Consider the following 16651-nt stretch of genomic DNA (forward strand, 5'->3'; position numbering starts at 1 on the left):
ACTTTGTCCTCCTTTTTGGTGGCAGAATGGTGGGATGGTGAGGTTCAGTGTGTGGCGTGAGGGTCACCATCCACTGAATGGTTCAGAGTCCTTTTTATCTGTAACCTCCAGACACAGAGCATAGTGAACAAGTACAGCAGTAACAGCATCCCTTTCCTGTTCAGTTTTTTTTGGGAGTGTTAGGACACTAGCAGTGTGATAATGGCAACTGGCAGCGGCCAGCAGACACTGGAGATGCCTGTCCTAACTCGAGCAACCAGATGGCCTCAGCAGAGAGAAGCTGCAGGACTGGTCTGCGCAGAGTTCTCCTGTGTGGACTGCAGACTCCTTATGGACAGAGGCCCTGAGTTGGCAGGGCCAGATGCCACATGAGCTGAGAACCGGAAGATCTACAAGGAAGAACGACAGCAGCGAGAGGAAAAGGGAGACCAACTGAGGCGTGAAGAGCATGAATTCCAACAGCGGTGAAAGGAACGGGAAGAGCAACAGCGGCAAGAGGACCAGGAACAGCAGCGTGAGGAGCGGGAGTTCCAGCTGCAGAAATTAAAGATGAAATGGAAGTGGCTCATATCCAAAGCTCCAACCCAACCCCTGCACCAAGGCCAGAGACAGGGTCCACAGCCCGGATCAGCCCCAACTTGTTTTCGCAATTTGACGATACCAGAGGTGACACAGATGGATATGTAACTGCCTTTGAAAAAATTTGCCGCCTCAATGAAATTCCTTAAAAAGACTGGGTGCACTATCTGGGAGGAAAGCACTTGAGGCCTTCCAAGGACTGTCCATGGAGATGTGCTCCCAGTTTGAGGAGGTGCACAAAGCTTTGTTGAACCGTTATGTTATTACTCCCAAGACCTACAGACTAAAGTTCCAGACTGTGCAAAAGGGGGCAGATGACACTCACAGCGAGTTCCTGATCCAGCTAAGATACCAGCATCAGTAGTAGCTCTGTGGAGCTGAAGTTAAAATCCTGGATGAAAACCTGATGGTCCTAGAACAGTTTCTTCAGAGTTGTCATCCAGAGGTGAGGGAACATGTTCAAGATCACCAGCCCCACACTCCAGAGAAGGCGGCAGAGTTGGCTGACATCTTTATGGCTAACTGTCCTTGGTTGGCAAAGAAAATCCGTCCATATCCACAGCAGCCAATATCTAAAGAGCATTCCAGTTTCTGCACCAAGGCTGGCAGCCTTCGTGGGTGGCTCCACTACCATGAAGGAGACCCATAAAAATTGCCACAACACAAAACGATACTGCTATTCATCAAGCAAGGAAGTAGATGGATTTCCACAACACTACAACACTTCAGTAACTGTGTACCAGACCCAGGTGGCTGGGCTTGTGGACACTGGCCCTAGCATGACTGTTATGACCAGCGCTAATGCTGAAAGATGCTATTCTACCAGGGCGCATTGCAGAGGTAGTGTTAGCCAATGGATCCAGAGAGACTGTACCCATTGCTTGACAATTCTTGGATTGGGGGTACCAAGCCTGGAAACAAAGAAGTAGGCATAATGAAAAACATGCCGGTACCAATGCTGTGTGGGACTGACATGGGTCCGATGAACATTACCCTTGATAGCAGAGTCAGCATTTCTGCTATGGAAATGTAGTCAAGCCCGGGCGGTCCAGTAAGCAGAAGCAGCAGAGGTCACCTCTCCAGTTCCAGATCCTAAACCATTCCAGCTGATCATGCAACAGGAGAGGATGACCCAGTGCTTCCAGCAGCACCAGTTCCAGAGGTGACCGGGGTGGCGAGTATGGAACAGCCTGACTTTACTGACACACCTATTGATCAGATTTGTCAGAGTCACCAGCAGAGACCCTTCCTGTTACGAATACTGATATAGAACAGAGACATGCTTTTCAGGAAGGACAGTGCTCTGATCCTAACCTGGAAGCCTTGTGGCAGAGGGCTGGTCAGCCAACCAATGAGACTGGTAAAGATCGTATCCTATGGAAAGGGGGATTCCTTGTACAGAGAGACTGATTTTGTTGATCCTAATAGGCCCTGGAGAGCAGGCAAGCAGATTATAGTGTCCAGGGAATACAGAGAACAACTTCTGAAGATTGAACACTAACATTCCACTAGCTAGCAGGATATCAGGGGGTGATACGCACACGCACTAGACTGATCCAGAACTTCTACTGGCCGGAGTATCTCGAACAGCAGCTAGTGACGAACCTGTCATGCGTGCCAAAGACACCGCTATAATCCACCAAATACCGCAACACAGTGGGGGGAAAGAAAGAGGAAAGGTGGGGCACAGAGATGTCTTCAAAGGGGGTGGGGGTAAGGCAATCAATCATGGAGGATGACAGAATAGCTTTAGTGGGAGTGGAAAATCAGAAGGTGATTAGAAGCCTTTAGGGGGAGGAGGGAGTGTTGGGCTGGATTAAGAGGTGCTATGATGTGTGGGGATATTGGATTGTGTGTGCAAGCCCTTTTACTTTGGGGATTTCAGATTCCATTGCACTCAAGTTAATCATGTGTAATGGCTCTGAAGATACTTTTTTGAGGGGGTGAAATAAAAGTTTATGCATAAATCATTAAGTATCATGCTAATATGCATGATAAATGTTTAGCTCCCGTACACTATAACTCTTAATGTGTGCTTTAGAGCATGAGCCCCCACTGTGGACAATACATTAAACTCCTCAGCTCAGCGTTCAGCAGCAGCCGCCACAAAATCAAATAAAATAGCATAATGACTTTGTATGGATCCATGATATTGGATGGAGGAGTGGCCTAGTGGTTAGGGTGGTGGACTTTGGTCCTGGGGAACTGAGGAACTGAGTTCGATTCCTGGCACAGGCAGCTCCTTGTGACTCTGGCCAAGTCACTTAACCCTCCATTGCCCCATGTAAGCCGCATTGAGCCTGCCATGAGTGGGAAAGCGCAGGGTACAAATGTAACAAAAATAAAATAGATACTATTGGAGATTCTACATGGAATGTTACTACTATTGAGATTCTGTTGCTACTATTGGAGATTCTACATGGAATGTTGCTACTATTGGAGATTCTACATGGAATGTTGCTATTCCACTAGCAACATTCCATGTAGAAGGCTGCGCAGGCTTCTGTTTCTGTGAGTCTGACGTCCTGCGTCAGACTCACAGAAGCAGAAGCCTGCGTGGCCACATTGGTGATCTTCAAGGGCCGACTTCTACATGGAATGTTGCTAGTGGAATAGCAACATTCCATGTAGAATCTCAAATAGTAGCAACAGTGAAGGAGTGGCCTAGTGGTTAGGGTGGTAGACTCTGGTCCTGGGGAACTGAGTTTGATTCCCACTTCAGGCACAGGCAGCTCCTTGTGACTCTGGCCAAGTCACATAACCCTCCATTGCCCCATGTAAGCCGCATTGAGCCTGCCATGAGTGGGAAAGCGCAGGGTACAAATGTAACAAAAATAAATAAATAAATAAATATTGACACCTTTCACACTGTATGCAGTTTTGGTCATCCTACTCACCTGAAAGAGTACCAAAAAAAGGAGTAATAACATAAGGGGATGGAACTGCTCCTTTGTGAAAGCGAGTCACATTAGGGCTCCTCATCTTGGAGATGAGATCACAGAGGGGATTCAACACAGTTTATAAAACCATAAATACTATGGAACAAGTTAATTATTTAATCTTTCAAAAAAAATGCTGGAATCGATATTCAAAGCATGTATCTGGGATAACAGCAGCCATTATCTAGCTGGCACTATGCACGGATTTTCAGCTGAAAACCCTTCCAGGCCACCTCAGCATAATCTGTACAATGCCGGGGAACAGCGTGGGCAGAATACGGGCTTTCCTGGAAAGGAGCCGCAGACAGTGGTGATATTCAGTCTGCTCTCCAGATAATTATCTGGGTAAATAGGCGAGGTGAAAGGCTGCCCTAAATTTATCAGGATAGGTATCCAGATAGCAAACTAAATATATAGATTATATTTAAACACTGTAGCTAGTGTTGAAAATATAAGTCTGTCCAGAACTAGCAGATCTTAAAAAAAAAAAAGTATTAATCAACACACAATTAAGCTGTGGATGCAGCCAAGGCTGCTAGATTTAACAATAATTTGGCCAAGTTAGCAGAGGACAGGACCATTAACTATAAACCAGACAGGCTTGGGTAGTAAAACCTTTTGCTGCCATAATAAAAGACATAAAATAGATTTTCTTACCAGGATCTAAAGGCTGCTTATGAATACCCTGAACTAGCAGCTTTGCTTGTCTGACTCAGCACTGCACTTTTTATTGTCTTAAGGTTTCTCAGAAGACATAAGTTTCTGTTTCATTTTCCCTAGCAATGCACTTGAAAGTGAAAGTAAACAGAACAGCAGAGACTGGAGATCAGGAGCTGAAAGCAGAAGTAGCTCACAGTGCTGGAGACACGGATTAGAAAACACCTTCTCGCAGCCTGAACCACACTCAACATCTTATCTGGCAACATTTTTCATTCCTCCAGTATTTTATCATCGAGTTTCGCCTTCCTAATACCTGCCTAATGTACAGCTTCACTCAAATATATTACCTCGATGTTCCAAAAACCTTCATCTTAATCGCTTGGTAAAATTCTGTGCAACCAGAAACAGTCTCAGCTGTTCACCGACGTCCAAGACCAGTCACAAATCGAGGAGGTAAGTCCAGACAAAGCAGAATCCACATTTTCTCTGCTGCTCCTTCTCTCTCAATAACATGCTACCTGGCTTTCTGGTATCTAAGGGGTCCTTTTACTAAGGTGCGCCAAAAAATGTCCTGTGCTATTGTAGGCGCGTGTACTGGATGCACACAGGTCCATTGTTCAGTGTACCTGCAAAAAAGGCCTTTTTTCTGGCTGATAATGGAGTGTGTGTCAAAATTAAAATTGGCGCGCATCCATTTTGGGCCTGAGACCTTACCGCCACCTATTGACTTAGCATTAAGGTCTCAAACGTTAACCGGGTGGTAATTGTCAGCACGTGTACACTGCCGGTTAGCGCCACGTGGTAGAAAATAAAAAAATATTTTCTGCCACACGTATTGGACACACGTAAAAAATGGAATTACCACCCGGGGCACGCGTTAGCCAGGCGGAGGTTCCAAATTGACGTGCGCTGGACACGCTTAGGCGCCTAAGTGAAAGGGCCCCTAAAATTGCCCATCTCTCTCTCTCTGTGCTACCCAGAAAGCAAATCACTCAACATCATTTGGTTTCTGCTCTGCTTACCATGCACCCCATGACATTCACTGCATGCAAAGGTTATAAGAATGTTCATTAATGCAATGAAATGATTAATGCTAATTTCAGATTTGAAAAGAAAAAACCAAAACAATTCGGTTATAAACTATTTGCAGACTGTTATGGGTTTTAAGAAAATGAAATCCTTAATTGTGTTAATTTGAAGGGACTAGTACACGGCTTTAAGGATTGTTCTTTAAACTCATAACAGCTTCCAGCATCAGTTCTAACAGCATTCTGAAAAATAAAAATCAGACTACGAGCACCAAATGGGGTATAATCTTTAAGCAAGAAGATTTATCTAAGACGGCTAGAAAGCAACAGCCTTCCCAGATCCCTGCATTAAGTCTTAGCCATCAGACATATTACTGAGGAAGTTGGATTATATTTAACAAACGTCTGAATTAACAGCAATACAACATGGTTGGCTGGTTCTTTTCATGAGGTTTGGGACATTTACTATAATTTGAAGTTTCCAATTATAGTAAATGTCCCAAACCCTACTGAAAAAAAATCCCAAAACAGCCAATCATTTCGTATTTCTGTTATTAATAGAAATCAAACAAAATAAAACATGGAAAAGAAAATAAGATGATACCTTTTTTTTTTTTTTAATTTGAAACAAAATTTTTTTATTTAATCACCTTATTCATAAGTACAATCACAGAATCGACTACCCATTGTGCAACAAGTCTTAATGAAATGTACTACAATATAAACTATTGAAGACATAATAAATTTTCCTCCCCTCCCTCCCCCCCCTCTCCACTTAATGGCTGAATACACTGTATTGTAGTTGCATTAGTCCATAAACACTCTAAATGTTTCCATTCCTCCGCCTTCGGGTCAAATCTGCCCTTTCGTTTGTCCGTCAATTGCTCAAGTCCCATTATGGTGCGGAGCCTTAGTTTCCACTCAACAAACGTAGGACCCACTTTCTTTTTCCAGTGGGCTGCTATTTCCAGCTTCGCAGCTGATAAACAAAGTCTTTTAAGCCGCTTCTGCCATTTCTTGCCCCTTTTATTTCCCCACCCTAGTAGGCACCACTTTGGTTCCGCTATAAACTGTGTCTCCAGAATAGAGGTCAGACACAGAATTATATCGTCCCAGAAAGAACGAATAGATGTGCAGGACCACCACACATGCATAAAATTACCAAGATCATTATCACATCGCCAGCATCTGTCGGAGGCATTAGCATACATCATTTTTACCCTGTCTGGAGTATAGTACCATCTGCTTAAAACTTTGTAGGCATTTTCCTTTATTAGTACACACGTGGATGCCTTTTTTACCTCTTTGCAAATCCTTTCCCATTCTGTCACACTCATTTCACAGTTCAGATCCTTCTCCCATGCTTTCATGTAGGATAGTTTAGTCAGTGTGTTACCTCTAATATAATTGTACAATTTGGAAATGCCCCTCTTTCCCACCTCTAGTGTAACCCAAATGTTTTCTAAGGGTTCCCTCTCCCTCTGGTCCCCCTGTAGCCACCCCTGTTTACTCATATAATGTTTGACCTGCAGATAAGCATAGTTATCTGGCGCACGCAAAGCAAACTTCCTTTTTAGTGTCTCAAATGTCCTTAATGTTCCATCGGACATCAAGTCTCTAAATCTCCTCAGGCCTTTTTTATACCATTCATGAAAGGTACCCCCCTCTGCACCAGCTGGGAACTCAACTTCATGAATAATATGCGCCATAGTAGATGTTTTAACTCCTTTTTTAAATTTGCGTTTTAGTACCTCCCATATATGTAGCAAATGTCCTATAAAAGGATTACCAGTTCCCCTGCGGGAGCCATACATCCTTCCAGATCCCCACAGACCCCTTTCCAGGTTACACCTAGGTTCCAGCTGTTGCTCTAATACAGCCACTGGCGCCCTTTCCCCCTTACTCCATTCCGCCACCTGCTTCAATTGTGCTGCCTGATAGTACCATGTAATATTGGGCATCCCCTTCCCTCCTTCTTCCACTCCACTCCACATAATTCGCTTAGATAGTCTCGCCCTTCTCTCTCCCCAGGCAAAATGCGACATATCAGACTGTAATCTGTTCAGGGTTCCCGAGGGTACTTCCAGTGGTAACGTTTGAAAGAGGAATAACAACCTAGGTAGTAAGTTCATCTTGATGACCGCTATTCTACCCCACCATGACAGCAGCCCATTCTTCCATCTGCTTAAATCTGATCTTAGTTCTCTAATCAAGGGAACATAATTAATCCCATATAAAGAGTCAAGGTTCCTGGGGAGCCATACCCCCAAGTATCGAAAATTCTCCTTGGCATGCTTAAAAGAGAATCTGGTTAGTATACTATTCAAATCTACAGTGGGACACATAATGCCCAGCACTTCAGACTTATCATAGTTAACTTTAAAACCAGAAAAAGCTCCGAACGCTTTAAGCTCCCTACAGATATTATGCAGGGTCTCTTCCGGGCGACTAACATAAAAAAGAATATCGTCTGCGAAAAGTGCCACTTTGTGTTCTCGATCACCCACCATGATCCCCTCAATGCTGGCCGTTTCCCTAATCCTCTGTGCAAGCGGCTCTATTGCCAACGCAAAGAGCAAGGGCGACAGAGGACAACCCTGCCGTGTACCCCGTTGTATCTGAAACTGGTCCGAATATCCCCCATTGACTTTTATACGAGCTTTTGGTGTTGCATATAGTCCTTTCATCCATGTCAAAACCCTTGGGCCAAACCCCATAAATTCCAACACCTCCCACAAGTACTGCCATTCAACCCGATCAAAGGCCTTTTCTGCATCTGTTGTTAAGAGTACAAAATCCCCCCCTCTACGTTGGGCCTCCCATATTATATTCAAAGATCTCCTTATATTATCCGCTACTTGCCTGCGTGGGACAAAGCCGGATTGGTCCTCATGGATTAATTGGGGCAGAAATTTGTTAATTCGCTCCGCCATAACCTTGGCTAGTATTTTAATATCTATATTTATGAGGGATATGGGCCTATAAGATGCACATAGTGTGGGATCTCTCCCCGGCTTGGGAATCACTGAGATTCCTGCTTCATACATACTGCTCGACAGCTTCCCCGATGTAAAGCATTCATTCCCCACCCGTACCAATAACGGCCCTACCTCCTTATTCATCAACTTGTAGAATTTGGCTGTGTACCCATCTAACCCCGGCGCTTTCCCACCTTTTAAACCTTTAATGACTCTTTCTATCTCATCTAGAGCTATCGGCTTTTCTAAAAAATCTTTTTGTGTTTCGGTGAGTGCATGCAGTCCTAACCCGCTCAAATATTCCTTAATCTGTTCTCCCGATGCCACACTCTCTTTGGTATACAAAGCTTCATAAAATTGGGCAAACCTATCCCTCATCTCTTTGTCTTGGTACAATAATGAATCCCCCTCCCCTTTAAGTTTCACTATGGTATTGCCCACTCTTCGCCTGCGGAGATGTCGCGCCAACATCCGTCCCGCTTTGTTACTATATTCAAAAAACTTTTGCTGTGCCAACTTCCTTTGAAATTCCATCTGCTTTATTTGAATTTGTTGCAAAGCAGCCCTACATTCCCTCAGTTCTGACAGGACCTCAGGGCATTGTCCTCCTTGATGCTGGGTCTCCAAAGCCGCTAATCTTTGTCTTACTTCTAATTCCCGCCTCCGCCCCTCCCTCTTTCTTTGACTACCTTTTTTGATCAAATGTCCTCTTACCACTACTTTAAGAGCATCCCAGAGCGTCCCTTCTGCTACATCCCCCTTATCATTGTAGGCTAGATATTCTTGTATCGCCCTTCTGACAGCTTCACAGTCCTCCACTGAGTCAAGCAGAGATTCATTCAATCTCCAAAAAGTGTGTCCTTTTTCTCTCCCCAAACCCTTCCAAGATACCCAAATAGGGGCGTGGTCCGATACATGAATACTCCCTATATTAGAATCTCCTACCTCCCCCCATATATTACGGGAGCCCCAAATTGCATCTATCCTTGTATACGTTTGTTGAGCATGCGAATAGAAGGTGTATGTCCTCTGCCCTGGGTGCTGCAATCTCCATACATCTATCAAATCCAGATCCCTGAACAGATTCAGTAATTTTGTCGTGTTTGCTGAAACTCCACCCTTTTTCTTACCCTTAGAGTGGTCAAGGTCTGTTAGTGCCCAGTTGAAGTCCCCTCCAACAATCACTTCTCCCTGTACAAAATGTATCAATTCCAATCTCAATTTTTCAAAGAACGCGCCCTGTCCCTCATTGGGTGCGTATATATTGACTAGCGTGATTAGTTGTTCATTGATCCTTCCCTTAACTGCAATACATCTTCCCTGGCTTTCCAGGTATGTTTGCTCGTGAACAAAAGGTACCTTTTCTTTAATGTAAATTGCCAAACCTCCCTTTTTACCACCTCTAGGGTCTGCCAGTATAAAGTTCTGGCCCATGTCTTTGTATTGAATAAGCCTAACATCTTTCCTTTGGATATGCGTTTCCTGCATCATAATAATGTCCCATTGCATTTTTGATATCTCCCTACTCACAATTCTCCTTTTTTCAGGTGTATTCAATCCATTTACATTCCATGAACCCACTGTGATCTTGCCCTCTCTTCCCCCTCCCCTCCCCCCCCCCCCCCCCCCCCCCCCCCATCCCTTCCCCCCCAATGGCTGCTGCTATTAGCTGCCAGATTATCCCTAAGGAAGTGTCGTCCCCCCCGGGATCTCAACCCCCTTTTTCCCCCCCTTCCCCACAATAAAACCTTCAGTCCCCTTCATTCTCTCCAATATACTCTTTCCCAATCATACACATATAATCAGTTAAACATTACCAGTTTTGTCTTACTTACTACCAGTATTCAAATGATTAAACTTTACGCCTGGGCCGTAGCCCTACAGCTTTAGTCCATTCAAGTGTCCCCCTGCTGCTCCACACCACGCTCCTTCCGCATTCTGTTAGTGTTACCGCCCCTTGTCCCCTGGGGGTGCCTTCTGCCTGGACTTGAATTGTTCTCTCCATTGCCTTCCACATTGGGATTTCGTAGCTCTTCCGGCATATCATCACATCCCATGTTCTCTAGTATTTTCCTCGCTGCCGCCGGATGTTGAATTTTCTTGGTCTGATTCCCCACCGTGACCATGAGGCCGCTGGGGAAGATCCATCTGTAGCGCAGACCAGTTTTTTGCAGATATCTCGTCACTTCGCGGAATTCCCGCCTTTTTTGTAGAGTGGATTTCGCCAGGTCTTGAAAGATCTGTATTTTGAAACTTTTCCATTGTATGTCACCTATAGCTCGAGCTTTCCTCCACACAGTCTCCTTCACCTGGAAATCATGAAAACATGCGATGATATCTCTGGGGTTCTCTCCCCGCTGTGGTCCCAGACTCCGGTGCGCTCGATCAATTTTAATTTCAGTTTTGTCCGCACATTCCTGGGAGTCTCCTCCTTGATTCAAAATAAAGTTACAAATTTCTTGCACCACTTTCGTAGCTTCTAAATATTGGGCCTCCTCAGGCACCCCCTTAAATCGCAGGTTCCCCCTTCGAGAGCGATTCTCGAGGTCTTCCAGCCTTATCTCCAACTCATCTCGCTGCTGTTTCACTTCTTTAATTTTTTTCGACATGCTCTGCACCTCCATTTCCATTTCGTCCATGCGTTCCTCTGTTTCTCCCATGCGATTGCCAATGTCTTTTACTTCCTCCCGCAACTCTTTGACAGCTGCGTGAATACTATTTCTAGTATTGATCATCTCCGATTTCAAATCTTGGAACCATTTTATAATTTCACTTCTCTCGATCTCTCCCTCTCTGCCGCTTCGTTCCTCGAGTTCATCCTCCGTCTCGGGTTCCTCCGGCGCCATTTTCCTTACTCGCGGGGGCACCACATTCTGCTCTCTGCCTCCCGTTTTCGCCGAATCCGCCGTGTATTTAAATTTTGAAAGTTTCTTTCTGGCTGCCATGAAGTCTGGTATGTTCAACCTGTCGACAGTGAAAATAGTATTCGTCCAATATGGGGGGTTTATCAGCGAATTACTTCGCGTCCCCGCGGAGCTTCAAGTTTAAGCTACCGATCTCATCGGTGACGTCACTTCCTCTCCAAGATGATACCTTTTTTATTGGACACAACTTAATAAATTTCTTGATTAGCTTTCGAAGGTTGCCCTTCTTCCTCAGATCGGAAATAAGCAAATGTGCTAGCTGATAGTGTGTATAAGTGAAAACATTCAAGCATTACTATGACAGTCTGACAGGGTGGGAGGATGGGGGTGGGTCGGAGGTATGCATGGGGACATCAAAGCATATCATTGATATTCTAACAGGATGGGTGTGGATAGGTGAGGGGAGGGTGATCAACAGAGAAATACAGCTTTATGGTTTACAATGGGCTAGGAAACCCAGATCCTTGTTAAGTCCTTTCTGTTGGGTGTTAAAATATTCAATCATTCTGACTTCAAAGGTCTTACGTTCTTGTATGGTTTTAAAGTTACCTTTCAGGATTCTCACTGTGAAATCACTGGTACAGTGTCCTGGTCCTGTAAAATGCTGACCAACAGGGGTGGGAGCCCTACTGACACCAGTATTGTTCATGTGATGTCTATGTAAATTGAATCTTGTCTTAAGCATCTGGCCTGTTTCTCCAATATAGCATCCTTCGTTACATTTTTTACACTGAATGATATATACCACACATTGGAAGATGAGCAAGTGAAAGATTCCTTTATGTTGAATATCTTTCCTTTGTGGATGACTGTGGGGTCCTGTGAAATGTTTTGGCATAGTTTGCAACTGGATAAATTACAGGGAAGTGTGCCCTTCTGTTCCTTTTCAGTCTGTGTTGGGAGTTTACTTCTGATTAGCTTGTGTTTTAAGTTGGGTGGCTGTCGGAAGGCCAGTACTGGTGGGGATGGGAATATCTCTTTCAGTAATTCATCCTGTTAGACATCTGTTAGACATCTGATAAATATAATCCAACTACATCAGTATGAGGGGGAAAAACTAGTTTGCGAGACACCAGAATGGTTCCCCTGAGGCTTTCTAGAACTTGTTTAGGAGCAATACCTCTGCTTTGGATCTCATTCCTCAGAAGGGGGGAGGGGACGGTCTGGGGTAGGATTGGCTATCTTTTTGTACAGGCTGGTGGCAGCTACTAGCTTTAAAGTACTGTGTGAGATTGCTTATGCTTTCTACTTTTAATAAAGAAATTTAAAAAGAAAAAATGTCTTAGCTAACAGAATTTCTCACTCTTACCAAATCTTTCTCCTTCATTTTGCCAATTAATTGGTTCAGTTTGTCTTCTTTCTGATTTGTTGTTATCACTTCAAACAAACTGCAATAAATGCCTTGATGATGAGCTGAAAGGGAAGGGGAAAGCAAATACGTAAAAGCTATCAAAAACAGAACATAATATAGGGGGTAATTTTTATAAAACATTTTCCTACGTGTAAACCATGTTTTGCAAGCAGAAAATGGCTGTTACAAACTTGCACAGCTTGTTTACACATGTGTGCAAGTACATGTGCTGACAAGGTCACACGCTTTTTCACAGACTGCACATAGCTATTTCTGGGGGCATAGTTTGGGCATTGCAGGGGCAAAGCTGCAAGGTACACATGTGCCCACAGAGACTACATGTAGAAGGCTGCACCTGTCTTGCAGCAGCTGTGGAAGCATTTGTGCACTACTTGGGGGTTATGCTAGCAATCTATATTTATAAAAGGCACACTTCAGCATCATGCCTTTATAAAATCAGGCGTAAAATTAAAAGTGTATGTAGTTTGTTTCTTTGCTTTATTAAATAGGGCCCTGTTATAAAATTATTCCTTCATTGTGCTTCAGTCCATATGCATAAACTGCTCTCTGGGTTTCAGAACTGGTAGGCCTGTAGTCTCACCCAGTTTGTCTAGCCCAGCATTGCATTTCCCACAGTGGCACACTACCAATGTTTGAAAGAATATATCATTTCCTTTCTCACTCTCCTGTGGCAAGGAGCTCTCCAGGTTAGCCCTGCAAAGAACCACTTCCTTTGCTTTAAACTTGATGCTTGCTAGTTTTGTCAAACAGTGCAAGGCCTTGGAGGCGTAAGTATTACTACTACAGGCTTTTGACAGTCATAACCAGGACTATATCTCTCTATATAAAACGCACCTCCAACGTTCTAACGAAGTCTCCACAAGTCCCAACGTTCTAAATCCATGGTGGTGTAGATCAAAATTTGCCCATGAGTGTTTGCCCCGCCCTCGCGTCAAACGTGATGACGTCAAGGGCGGAGCAATGGAAATCAACCAATCGCATCTCTATGCCATCAATGGCATCACGTTTGACGCGAGGGCAGGGCAGACATCGATCTACACCACTACACAAACATTGGAACTTTCGGAGGCTTCAAAACAACGCTGGAGGTACGTTTTAAATAGAGAGAAGAGAGAGGAGGAAAACCGATAGGTGGCTGAAGGGGGGGGGCAGGGGAGAGAGCACTATCGCTGGGTGGATGCAGAGGAGGAAGATTGGGGGGGGCAGGGGCACAGCAGAATCGCTGGGGGGGGGGGCCAGGGGACAGACCAGAATTGCTGGGTGGCTGAAGGGGGGGCAGGGAAGAGAACAGATTCGCTGGGTGACGGGGGGGGGGGGGGGACAGGAGAGAGCAGAAACGCTGGGTGGCTGCAGGGGGGCAGGGGGAGACAGTAGAATCGCACACACTCTCTGCCTCACACACACACTATCTGTCTCACAGACACACTCTCTCTCTGTCACACACACACTCGCACGGTGATGCAAACCACACAGAGGGGGGGAGAGGCAGGGAGACCTGAAACCACAGGAGGGGGGGGGAGGGGGAGGGGGTCCTCAGACCTCAGATGGGGGAGGGGGTCCACAGACCACAGAGGGAGGGGGGAGGTATCTCTGTCACACACACACTCTCTCACACACACTCTCTCACAGTCAGTGTCTTTCTCTCTCTCACACAGTCTCTCACACTATGTCTCACACTGAATCACATTCACTCTCTATGTGTCACACAGTCGGTCTCACACACTCGCTCAAATACACTCTCTTGAACTCACAGAGAGTCTGTGTATTGCACACATACTCTCGCACACTCTCTCTCACACACAGTGCATCTGTGTGCAACACACTCTCTCACAGTCACTGTGTCTCACATACACACTCGACACACTCTCTGCCTCACACACACACTCTCTGTCTCACAGACACATTCTCTCTCTGTCACACACACATACACTCGCACATTTATTCTCTCTCTCACTCACACAGTCACTCTCACACACACTCTCTCAAGCAAACACACTCCCAGGAAAACCTTGCTAGCGCCTGTTTCATTTTTCTCTGAAACGGGCCTTATTTACTAGTTTGTACATAAAAAGGAAGTGAACTCTGCAGCCAGGCAAGGGCAGGAGCAAGAAGAAGAGGGGCTGGATTACAGCACAGAGTGACTATTATACACTCTAGTCCAGCTCTTGATAATTTGGGTGACACCTTCAACAGATTATCTTCTTGTATGGATAGGATCCAGCATTGGACATTGACTAACATGTTGAAATTGAATGCTAATAAGACTAAAGTCTTTTGGTTTAGGACTGCTAAGATAGTACAATAGTTTTGGGTGCATATGTCTTCTGGTATATCTTTACCAATAGATGACAAGAGTCCTTGGAATTACCCTAGTTTCATTACTCTTTAAAGCCTCAGATAAATCATCTCTGGCAAAAAAAACCTTTTTTTGTTTTTAATTGAGACAATTTCGTCTAATTTGATCTTATTTTGATGAAACATCTTTTGCTTTGTTGGTTCAGATGCTGATATTGTCGCAGCTGATCATTATAATGTTCTTTATTTAGGTCTACCTACTGTCATCTCTAATAATCCATTTGAAATAAATGTTCCCATGTCAGGACCCAGGACTTGTATTCAAGATAAATGCACTTGGATTATTTGTACAAAAAACAATGTTATAGAAAGTATATAGTGTAAGCACATGTTATATATCAAGTCACTGCTTTTTGTTTTGACACTTGTCAAATGATTGATGAATTTAGAGGCTTGACTTAGGATCTTTAGATCCTTGCTGGCCTCCTAGGTTATTTGAGCACAATAACATTCTGAATGGAATGATACATGATTTATTTATAAGTGATAAAGTATGCATTGCTGTGGATTTATTTTCCGTCTACCGACAGATTTTCCTCCAGCAATTTTGATATACCCTCTGCCCCTTTTGCATTTTTGAGATTCCCTAGATCATGTCTGCATCATTTTCCGGAGATGGAGAAATACTGAAGACTGCAAGGCAGCATCAGCCCCATATACAGGGACTGATGTTACCTCTGAACTTTTATTTTCCCCTCTACCTCCATCTGTTGGCAAGGGGATATAACCAATTTGTCTGGACTGGTCTGGAACGGAAGCTAAGAATATGATTTATTAAATTAAAAGATCTTGAATCTGACGAGGCAAACTCTAGCCCTGTAATGCTTCTGTTTCACCTAACTGTAAATTGTAAGCCACTATGAACCGAAACCTGTTTTGGATAATAGTGGGATACAAGAATGCATAAATAAATAAAAATTAGTCTGTAAAAGTTGCAATCAACCTCTGTCATTTTTGCACCTATAGACTGACACAGCTACCCCTCTGGAAATTAAGACTGGTGTGTTAAGAGATGTGCAGAATTTACCCTCTTTCTTTATGAAGTTGCTTTTTTCAAACACACCCACTGGTAGCTTCTTCTTTAGTGCAGACACGCGCATAATGTGCTTGACTTCAAGTTTATCTGATCTAGGAAAAAACAAAGAAACCAGTAGCATTAATATTTATTTATTAGGATTTATTGCCCATTTGAAGGAATTCACTCATGGCGGTGTACAGTAAAAAAAATATAAGAAATACACAATTACAGCAGTGACAATATTCAAATAATACAAAGTATGGCACTGTCTACTACTTTTTTGTTACATTTGTACCCCACGCTTTCCCACTCATGGCAGGCTCAATGCGGCTTACATGGGGCAATGGAGGGTTAAGTGACTTGCCCAGAGTCACAAGGAGCTGCCTGTGCCTGAAGTGGGAATCGAACTCAGTTCCTCAGTTCCCCAGGACCAAAGTCCACCACCCTAACCACTAGACCACTCCTCCACTGTTGCTACTATTTGAGATTCTACATGGAATGTTGCTATTCCACTAGCAACAGTCCATGTAGAAGTCGGCCCTTGCAGATCACCAATGTGGCCGCGCAGGCTTCTGTGAGTCTGACGTCCTGCACACAGAAACAGAAGCCTGCGCAGCCTTCTACATGGAATGTTGCTAGTGGAATAGCAACATTCCATGTAGAATCTCCAATAGTAGCAACATTCCATGTAGAATCTCCAATAGTATCTATTTTATTTTTGTTACATTTGTACCCTGCGCTTTCCCACTCACGGCAGGCTCAATGCGGCTTACATGGGGCAATGGAGGGTTAAGTGAC

At 44.2% G+C, this 16651-nt stretch overlaps 1 protein-coding gene across 1 annotated transcript in view; it reads right to left on the minus strand.

The window, feature by feature from the left end:
* The window catches only part of TASOR2 (transcription activation suppressor family member 2), a 164933-nt gene that overhangs the window by 94745 nt on the left and 53537 nt on the right, over positions 1–16651 (minus strand). Inside the window, exons 10-11 of the mRNA XM_030215595.1 lie at positions 15863–15963; positions 12418–12521 (exon numbers count right to left, since the gene is read on the minus strand). Coding sequence (XP_030071455.1) covers positions 12418–12521; positions 15863–15963 — 205 coding nt within the window. The remainder of the gene's footprint in view (positions 1–12417; positions 12522–15862; positions 15964–16651) is intronic.

The sequence above is a fragment of the Microcaecilia unicolor genome, chromosome 10 (assembly GCF_901765095.1).
Source record: "Microcaecilia unicolor chromosome 10, aMicUni1.1, whole genome shotgun sequence".
In the NCBI taxonomy this organism is placed as follows: domain Eukaryota; kingdom Metazoa; phylum Chordata; class Amphibia; order Gymnophiona; family Siphonopidae; genus Microcaecilia; species Microcaecilia unicolor.